This window comes from Pteropus alecto, unplaced genomic scaffold, assembly GCF_000325575.1.
Source record: "Pteropus alecto unplaced genomic scaffold, ASM32557v1 scaffold359, whole genome shotgun sequence".
Taxonomy (NCBI): Eukaryota; Metazoa; Chordata; class Mammalia; order Chiroptera; family Pteropodidae; genus Pteropus; species Pteropus alecto.
In genome coordinates, this window is record NW_006443119.1 from 3,828,756 (window position 1) to 3,839,462 (window position 10,707).

The 10,707-nt window shown below is 42.8% G+C and overlaps 1 protein-coding gene across 1 annotated transcript; it reads left to right on the forward strand.

Annotated features, from left to right (window-relative positions):
* Window positions 1-4,170: 4,170 nt before the first annotated feature.
* On the forward strand, window positions 4,171-9,863 carry FCRL6 (Fc receptor like 6). Its single transcript, XM_015597832.1, has 4 exons — window positions 4,171-4,246; window positions 8,867-9,145; window positions 9,286-9,567; window positions 9,853-9,863. Exons 1-4 carry the CDS (start codon window positions 4,171-4,173, stop codon window positions 9,861-9,863), a joined length of 648 nt encoding a protein of 215 aa, XP_015453318.1.
* Window positions 9,864-10,707: the final 844 nt, after the last annotated feature.

Consider the following 10,707-nt stretch of genomic DNA (forward strand, 5'->3'; position numbering starts at 1 on the left):
GGCCTCTCTTTGTTTTTAGATGACCACCTTCCTGCTTTGTCCTCACAGGATCTTCCCCTCTCTGTGTCTGTATCCTAATCTCTTCTTATACGGACACCAGTCACATTGGATTAGGACCCACTTGATGACTTCATTTTAACTTAATTACCTCTTTAAAGATCCCATCACCAAATACAGTCACATTCTGAGGTACCAGGGTTAGGACTTCAACATATAGATTTGGGAGACACAGTTCAGCCCACGATAATATAAGGAGTCTATGGGATAATTATCTTGCCTCCGATTGTGCTGGGGCCATTTTACTAGAGTTTTTCCATTTTTCTTTCTATTCCTCAGGACTTTTCTACATGCTCAGTTTCTGTCCAGTTTCTGGTTTTCTGGTTTTCTTTTCCATACTCTTTTCATACTCTTGATCAGCTTCTGCTTTTAATTTTATTCTTTCCACCTACTCAAGGGTCCTGTCCTATCAATTATTAAGCACCTCCCATTCCTCCCCTGTTCACCAATGTGCTCCAGAAAAAGAATTCACCAAAATGGAGACAAGCAATATACCAGTTGCAGAGTTCAAAATACTGGTTATAAGAATGCTCAAGGAACTTATGAGAAGAGTAGATGAACTCAGTGAGAACTTTAACTAAGAGATAAAAAACAAAAACGAAGAGAAATTATAAAAGGGAACAAGTCGGAAATGAAGAATAAAATATCTGAGATGAAGAGAATATTAGGAGGAATCAACAGAGTTGAGGAAGCAGAGGACTGAATCACTGATATAGAGGATGGAGTAGTGAAGGACACCTGATCAGAATGGCAACAAGAAAAAAGAATCCAAAATAATGAAGATAATATAAGGAGTCTATGGGATATTATCAAATGTAACAACATTCGTATTATAGGGGTACCAGAAGGAGAAGAAGAGCAAAAAGTTGAGAACCTACTTGAAGAAATAATGATGGAAAACTTCCCTAACTTGGTGAGGGAAATAGACATATAACCCCAGGAAGCTCAGAGAGTTCCCCCCACCAAAAAAAAAAAAAAAAAAGGAACCCAAGGAGGCTCACACCATGAGACATTATAATTAAAATGCCAAGGGTTAAATACAAAGAGAGAATCTTAAAAGCAGCAAGAGAAAAGCCATTAGTTACATACAAGAGAGCTCCCATAAGACTGGCAGCTGATTTCCCAAAAGAAACTTTACAGAACAGAAGGATTTTGGCACAAAATATTCAAAGTGATGAAAATCCAGAATCTACGACCAAGATTACTTTATCCAGCAAAGCTATCACTTAGAGTCAAAAGACAGATAATGAGCTTCCCAGACAAGAAAAAGCTACAGGAGTTCATCATCACCAAGCCAGTATTACAGGAAATGTTGGAGCGACTTCTTTAAGAAGAAAAAATATGTAGCAAAAATATGAATAAAGAATGGCAATACTACATATCTATTAACGAGTACTTCAAATGAAAAAAGAATTAAGTGCTCCAATTGATAGAGAGGGTGGCTGAATGGGTAAGAAAACAAGACCCTTACATAGGCTGCCTACAAGAGACTCACTTCAGATTAAAAGACACTCACAGACAAAAAGTAAGGGATGGGAAAAGATATTGCATGATGGACCAAGAGGGTAGTGTGCTGAGTGGAATGAGTCAGATAGAGGAAGACAAATGCCATATGATCGTGTGTATATGCGGAATCTAAAGAACAAAATAAATAAACAGAAACAAACTTGTAGATACAAAGAACATTTTGTGGGTTACCAGATGGGAGGTGGGTTGAGGGAGTGGGCGAATAAGGGAGAAGGGATTAAGAAGTACAAATTTGTGGTTACAAATAGTCATTGAGATAGAAAGTATAGCATAAAAATATAGCCAATAATATTGTAATAACTATGTATGTTGTTAGAGGGGCACTAGATTTATTGGGGTGATCACTTTGTGAGTTATATAGATGTCTGATCACTATGTTGTACACCTGAAACTAATATAGTATTGTATACCAACTATAACTGAAAAATATTTTTTAAAAATTTCTTTCAAACTTACTGTCGCTCCTCACCTTTCTCTTCCTATTACATACTAACTGAGATGTCATGCTCTTCTTTTCTGTTTTCTGATCATCTGGTTTATTTTCTGTGCAGTTATATTATTTTATGTACATGTATAAAATATATAGATTTGTTATTAAGCATAAATATGTTTATGCTGGACAGATTGTTTTCTAGCTTGGTTTTTCACTTAATAAATGTCCTTGAGATATTTTTATATCAATATGCAGATCTATCATACTTTAATTCATGCTAGTGAGTTGGAGGTTGGTGGAGACATCAGTGTTCTTTCCCCGAAGAGCTGTAACATCAGGTCACAGGCCAGGTTGTTGGTGAGCAGGGCCATCACCCCAGAATGGCAGCTAATCTGGGGGAATGTCAAGTGAGAAAACCTACCTGGCTGGGAGGAAGCCTGCTGGGAAATGTCTTGGTTTTGTCTGGATATGAACATATATATTATAGGCTGAATTGTGCCCACTCACCCCAAATTTATATATTGAAATCTTAACCCCTAGCACCTCAGAATGTGACTATATTGAATATGGGATCTTTAAAGAGGTAATTACATTAAAATGGGGTCATTAGAGTGGGTCTTAATCCAATATGACTGGTGTTCTTATAAGACAAGGAAATTTGGACACAGACACGTACAGAGGGAAGACACAGGAAGAAGATGGCCATCTACAAGCCAGAGAGAGACCTGGAATAGATCCTTTCCTCATGGCCCTCAGAAGAACCAGATCAGCTGACATCTTCATCATGTACTTCTAGTCTCTAGAACTGTGAGAAAAAGAGAACCTGTTGTTTAAGCCCCCAATCTGTGGTACTTGGTTACAGCAGCCTTAGAAAATGAACACACTATTGTAGTAGGTAGGTTCTTTCAGATTGCAAGAAAAAGAGATAGTCTCAGGCTTAGAAGACTTGAGTGATGAGGATTTATTTTAAGGATACAAGAACAAGTAAGGGAACTGTTCCAACTATCTGGCAGCCAGGCCTCACAGAAGAGGAGTTACTTGACAGTGACCCTGGCTGCCCAGGCAGTGGTGGTCCCCTTGAAGTGGGTGTCTACACCAGGTGTAGCTGCTTTAGTTCTTCAGCTTCACTTTCTCTTCTGTCTTTACTTCTTCTACTTCTGTTTCTGTCCTTCTGAATTCACTGCTCTTTTACTGTCTGTTTTATATTCAAAACTTCCTAGGAGAGAATCTAACTGGGAGGCTCTCCTGTAAATCTTTTGGTCTAGCAGTCCTCAATCCTTGGTCCAGTCAGTTGTGTCCAAGGTAGCAGGGTCATAAAACTGAAGGAATGGCAAATTTTGCTGGAGTATCAAGGCAAAACTTATTTCTTCTGAAGGAGCCACCTGGTAGGCATTTATAATATCCAAAATGTCTCTCCAAGCCCATGTTTTCCAGCATGGCCTTGAGAGAGGATGTATTAGTCTGCCATAGCTGCCATAACAAAATACCACAGACTGGGTGGCTTAAACAACAGACATCTATTTTCTTATAGTTCTGGAGGCTAGGAGTCTAAGATCAAGGTGGTGGCAGAGCTGGTTTCCACTGAGCCTTCCCTCTTTGACTTGTAGAAGGCTACCTTCTTGCTTCTTCTTCACAGGGTTTTCTGTGCACAAACACCCCATACTGTCCTAATCTCCTCTACTTATAAGGACACCAGTCATACTGGATTAGGGCCCACCCAACAGCCTCATTTTAACTTAATTACCACTTTACTTGTCCTGTCTCCAAATACAGTCACATTCTGAGGTACTGGGATTCAGAGTTCAATGTATGAATTGGAGGAGAGGGCACAACTCAGCTCATAACTGAGGATAAGCATTATCCTGCCTCTGCTAACCCTGTTATACACCAAGAGGCCCTAGTCCTTTGGCGTATGTGTTGGTGCTCCTTCCTGTGATTCTTGCTTCTGCCATCTGACAAGGAAAAGGAAAATCAGATGGGTTCAAGAGACACAGATACAGAGTGATGGAGGAAGACAGGAGAAGAGTTGGAGAGTGACAAATGGACGTATTAAATAGGGCTGAGCTCTCAAATAAGGCTAATCTGAGGGTTAGAACATAATCCTCAGGAGTCTCTACTGTCCATCAAGGAGGAAGCAGGCAGACACTTGGGCAATGCTGTTGGCTACCTTCCTACTGCTCATCACCTTCGAGAGGGAACAAAAGTGGCCATGGGGTAAAAGACAGGAGGGTAAGAGATACCATAGCTGCTGGAGGGGGTTAGGAATATGGTAAAAGGGGAGAGGCTGGGAAGAGTGGCCAAAGGAAGAAGAACACTGAGCCAACTGGGAAGGCAAGTCTTTCTAAGAGTAAAACCAAGTACTCAGCTCATTGTAGGAAGATGTCTGTGCTCCGGAAGCCCATCTAGAAGTGTGTCTAGGAAAAACTGCTCTAGTGGGCGGTTGTGGATGAGCTCTCAGCAACAGAAGAAATGGGAAACAACAGAAGACATATGCTGCTGATTATCCCTAAATTTCCTTTGCCTTGGCCTTGCTCAGAGGGTCCCAATCTTCTCTCTCACACTATTTTCCACTGACCTTCCACTCTTACTTTATGTTTCATCCAGACTCGACTATCTGATGTTTCCTAAAATATCCTGTGATTTCCTAACTCTGTAACTTTCTTTATGCCACTTCTCTCATATGCAATTTATTTCACTTATAACTGTCTACAAATCCCTTCTCAATGCCAGATGAGCCCTCCAACTGAGTGGGCTATCTCCCTTCTTTGAACTGTCCTGGTACTCTGATTTTTTGCTTTGCATCTCCATAAATATTTTTACTGCGTAACTAGACTGCCTGGGAATAACAACTGCTGGATGCAATTTTGTGTCTCCGGTTTCACCTAGCACAGTGCCTTACATATAGTAGCATAGAGCTTTGTTGAGTTGAATTAAAGTGGAAAAATATTGCCTTATATTATTTTCTCTAGGTCATTCGTGGTAGAGTCCTAGGAGAGTCCCTTGCAGTCTTAAAAATACTTTTTGGCTGCCACACTTTGATTCTTAACTCCTGCCCTTTGAAGCTTAGATTGCATGCTTAAGCTTGCATTTACCAAAATGAGCTCATAGCTTCATCTAAGGCTGCTTTACCCAAAGAGATTTACATTTTTTTCTGAACATTTACAAATATCTTAGAACAGTTTCTAAACAGAAATATGCTATGGGTTCCTCTTCTCTTCCTAGCAGTATTTGCATATTAAAAGAAGAACTTGAAGGTAATAACAACTAAAAAGAAATCAGTAGAATTTCATGTAAGGAGCTGGGGATGGGTCCTAGAGAGACGTGATCAGGAGGGGCTTCTCAAAGTATACTGCCTATGTAGCCTTCTACTTCTGGTTTGTACCAATATTACAACTTCCCCCTACCCACACCAGGTTTGCAAGATATTCTACTAATGGCCATGCTAAGTGAGCCTCAGACTCGAGAAACTGAACATGACCAAATGGAAGTTAAAAGGAAATAATACCAACAACATTGATGAGACACATTTAATCACGTACAGAGTTCATGTAGCTCTTGATGATAAATAAGCATAAACTAAACCCCTATCACTCAAAACCAAAAGCAATCTGTATTTTCACATAAATGAAGTATTTTCTGGGGTTGGCTCAGGGAAAAAGATGGTTTGGAATGGAGAAGCCCCTTCCTGTAAGAAGAGAGAGCCAGCTACTGCTCAATTATATTTTTGGAAGAAAATATTTTCTTCTTTAATAGTAACAAAATTCAGAGTCATCAGATTGGTCACGGAACAAGGATCTCCTGATGCAGAGGCCAATTGGATCACATAAACCTGAAGTTCTCTCTGCTCTTGAGGTTCACCTTCTTTGGGGGCTCTCCTTGATTGCCGCTGCTGAAGTCCATCATGCTGAGCTTTGGGGGCCTCCTTATCTCCTTCAACATGCAGTTGAAATAGGTTGAAATCTTTAGACAAGACTTTATACTAAAGACTAGAGAAAGCAAAAGGGAAACTTTAAAAAAGGGTATACTAGGAATCTGTCTTATAAGATACAGTTGAGGCATCTTTAGCTGCCTCTCTTCTTAGTTACTGGCCTCTCTGAATGCTAGCCTAGTATCTGTCAACAGATGACTATAATTGTCCATTTACCTCCTTCATGTTAGAGCCAGGCTCTTGAAAGATTAGGAGTCCTTCCGACCTACTGAGATCCTCCTCTTCGAACCTGGTATCCTGTATGAAGATCCACTTTTCCCTTAATAATTGACACCAAAGTCAAGTTTCCTTTACAAAATCCCCCACTCCCACCCCTGGTCTCCTCCTGCCTGCTTCTTCTTAGAGGACAAGGTGGTTGTTGTTTAAGTCCCATCTGGCCTCCTTTCCTTGTTCTTCTTGAAGCAGAGAGGATAGGGAATTGAGAGAGGTATGCCTTGGGAGACTCTAAAACCAGGATGGCCAGATGCTGCACAGAAAATTTCCAGGTGGATCTGGGGAAGTGGGGGTGGGCTGGCACTTTCTAAATTTGTGTAGGAAGAGGGAGTAAGGGAGCTTACCCTTGTGTATCCACCATCCCCACTTTTAACTACAGTATCTGTCAAGAAGTCCTTATATGGAATGTAATTCCCATCACTTTGCTTGATTGCAGATCCTGTGATGGAAAGTTTAGTGCCTCCTTCATTCCATGTTCCTATTGTTCCTGTGTGTATGTCTGTGTTCATGTCCCATTTTGACCACTCAGGCTGTTGGGAACTATCTGTCTGAGGGGACAGTTGTCGACGGCTAAGGTCACTATAGCCCTTGACTCTAATCAGTCAGTAAGGCTAGCTTCGCTCTACTAAGCTCAGGTTTTTGTGCCCATCTTTGCAGTGGTTTATTTCAGATCTGAAGATAAGAGAGGTCTCTGGGTCTCTTCCCTCCTTTGAATGGCCTTGAACTTCCCTGTTCTCCTCAGTGCTCATTGACAAAACATCTGTGTTCGGACGCATTCTGCTTTGCCTTCTCAGCCATTTCTCTCATTCATTCCAGGCCTTTCCACCAACTGAAGTCCTGGCTCTGCCAGCAGTAGCTGAAGGATGCTGTGACTAGCTCTACTGGGAGCTTATCATTCAGAGACCCAGTGAACCATTTCATAACTGGAGAGAGAGAAAACAATGCCAAAACCAACTTCCAACTGAAAATCCTTCTTTTTTTCCTCTGAGTTAAGGTGGCATCTGCTAACCTCACATGTCTTCCAATACTACCTGAGACCTTGGCATGTAACTCCAAAGACATAGGCTCAGCCACAATTTCTGTCTCTCTTATTTTCTGCCATCAAGAAAATTCAAGCCATTCTTGGTTGTCAATCTTCTCACCTACTCATCCTCCTCTGCTTGAGCTAGTCTCCTGGACTCTCAATGCCAGAGTCTATTCCTTACCTCTGATTTCACTGCGCACTGAGGCATTATTTCTTACTTAGACCTTCAGTTGCCAGAAATAATTCCATACTCAGGTAATTTAGAGGAGTTTATTAAAGGATGTATGGGGGAATAAAGAAAGTTAGAATCTTTTTTAAATTTTATTATTAGTTTCAAGTATACAGTACATTGGTTAGACATTTATATAGTTTATAAAACGATTTCCCTAATGGCTCTTTCTCTCCTCTGGCTCTCCACCTAGCTATTACATTATGCTAATTGCATCCCCTATGCCATGCTCTCCTATTCCATCTATCAACTACTAATTTATACTTCTATAACCCTTCACCCTTTTCTCCCAGCCCCCAAACCCCATACCCTCTGGCCATCACCAAAGTGTCCACTATATTTGTGAGCTTGTTTTTGATTAGTTTATTCTTTTTGTTCCTTAGATTCCTTATACAGGTGAAATCACATATTTATCTTTGTCTAACTTATTTCACTCAGCATAATAACCTCTAGGTCTATACATGTTATTGCAAATGGTAGGATTTCATTTTTTTTAATGGCTGAATAATATTCAATTGTATGTATGAACCATAACTTCTTTATCCATTTGTCTGTTAATAGGGTAGACTCTTTTATTTTATCTAGCTTTTTTTTATTGAAAAATACATGAGAACGTGCTAAAAATGTTAGATTTTTTAAAAGAACAAAGGAGCACATTGTGAAAACTATTTATTTCCAATCCTAGCCCATGAGTTAAACAGTCTATATTTAAAAAATTTTAGATGTATGCATATACACGTGCGTGAATATGTACATGTACATCTTTTACACTCAAATGAAGGTGCACTGTTCACATGGTTCCATGTGTTGCCTTAAATTTTCTTTCACTAATGCTTTATCTTGGGGCTAATTCCATATAGGTACTTATGAACCTACCTCTTTCTTTCTCTTGGCTACACTATATTTTATTATATGGTTAGACCATAATTATTTAACCAGTTCTTCATTAACATTTAGTTGTTTTCAGTCTTTTGTCATTATAAAGAATATATATAGAGTCTTATAGATGCGATTTTCTCAGCATCACTCATGCCCTGCTGGAGATGGAGACTGGCATGGGGCAGTGATGGAGTTTGGGCCTGGGAGAGACTCTAAGGAAGGAGGGAGAAGAAAATCAGCTGAGGTTTCCCCATCCCTGATTCTCACAGGGCAAGAGGAGCCCTGAATCAGCCCTGCTGCTCACCCCTCCTTGAGGCCCTGGGCCGGACCCTCTCCTCTGGGGATGAGATGGCCTCTAACGCTCTCTGGCTCTGGCCTTCTGGGAATCCAGTGGCTGGGACTGTGTGGGTAGGATGAGAGCCTAGGTCCTGGGGGATAATGACAGTGTCTCCCTCAGCCTCCTGGGGCCTCACTGTCCAGGACATCCCTCCTGAACCCTAGACCTGCCTCTCCCAGAGTTGTTCCTGCCTCCTGTGCTGAGTGTCGTCCCCTCTTCCAAGCCCCGTGAGGGGAGCCCGCTGACCCTGAGATGCCAGATGAAGCTGCATCCTCAGAAGCCTGCCTCGCGGTTCCTCTTCTCCTTCCACAAGGAGGGCCACGCCCTGCAGGACAGGGGGCTCCACCCAGGGTTCTTCATCTCAGTAGCTGGGGAGGGAGACTCTGGGCTTTACTGGTGTGAGGCGGCCCCTGAGGGTGGCAGGGTCCAGAAACAGAGCCCCCAGCTGGAGATCAGGTGTGGGGTAAGTGGGGGAGGGAAGGGAGGTCTGAGCATCAGGCAGTGGGTCCCTCTGGGATTATGGGAAGGGGTCCTTAAGGGAAAAGGAGCCAAGAGCCTGGGTGCTCCAGCTGACTTCTGACCCCGGGTGCTGCCCTAGCTCCTGTGTCCCATCCTCTGCTCATCGTGAGCCCCAGGCCCACCAGGCTCGCTGTGGGGAACATAGTGGAGCTCCTCTGTGAGGCCCAGAGGGGCTCCCCTCCCATCCTGTACTCATTCTACCTCAAAGAGAAGATCCTGGGGAACTTCTCGGTCCCCCATGGTGGAGCCACCTCCTTCCTCTTCCTGGTGACACCGGAGCAGGATGCTGGGAACTACTCTTGTGAAGCTGAGAACAGGGTCTCCAGAGAGAAAACTCAGCATGAGACACTCTCCCTGAATGGTACATCTTGTTCCCCAATTGGCTCAGAGTCCCACACACTGGCCAGGGTCAGACTTCCCTCTTCCCTGTACCTCCTACCACTCAGCACAGAGCATGGGAGCTTGGAAGAGGTAGATGTGTATGTAGAGAGAGAATAATCTCAAGTCACATGCAAATAAGCAGTTAGATGAGCCCCTTCTTATAATCATAATTACTGGACCCTCTAGAGAACCACTTTTCTGGGGTCTCACTAAATCTGAGCCATCTGGATTTTGGCCTGAGACACAGGCAACTTTTCTCTTGCAGACAGGCCATAAGGTTGTGTGTCATAGACTGAATGTTGTGTCCTCCCACCACCAAATTCATATGTTGAGCCCTACCCCTTAATGTGATGGTATTTGGAGGTAGGGTCTTTGAAAAGTAATTAGGGTTAGATGAGGTCATGAAAGTTGTTCTCTAGAACAAGATTAGTCCCCTTATAAGAAGAGATACCAGAGAGCTCCATAGACCATGCTCCTTCTCTAGGCTTGAAAAAGAAAAGGTTACATGGGCACACATGGAGTTGGCAGATGCCTACAAGCCAAGAGAAGAGGCCTCAGGACTAAATCTACCTTGCTGGTATTTGGTCTCCAAATTAGCCTCCAGAACTATGAAAAACTAAATTTCTATTGTTTAAGTCACCCAATCTGTGTTCATTATGGCAGTCGAAGCTAATTCCAGCATGTGTTAGAGAAATTGCTGGGAAGGGGAGAGCCCAACAGAGGTGCACACAGGGACATAAACAGAGAAAGCCTAGAGCTGGAGCGTTGTGTGCAGGTGCACTGGGGAGACCCGCAGGAAGCCCTGCATCCTTACCTTGGTTCCCATTTCTCACCTGGATCTGCAGGCACCCTCTCCTCAGCTGGCTGCATTTCCTTCTCCCCTAGTTGCTGGGGTAGGCCATCACATCATCTGTATACCTCTCTGCAGAGGGGCCTCTGCAACCTCATAGACAGGAGGTATTTTGGGAACCATAGGTGGCCTCTTCCCAGGACTCGTTGAGGTGCCAAGGGAGAAACGGCAGCTGTTTTGCTCAGGTGCTACCTGAAGACTTGTGAGAGTGGCTCTTAGGCTGTAGACCTTAGGTGCCAGCTATGACCTCGACTCAGCATCTGTCCCAAA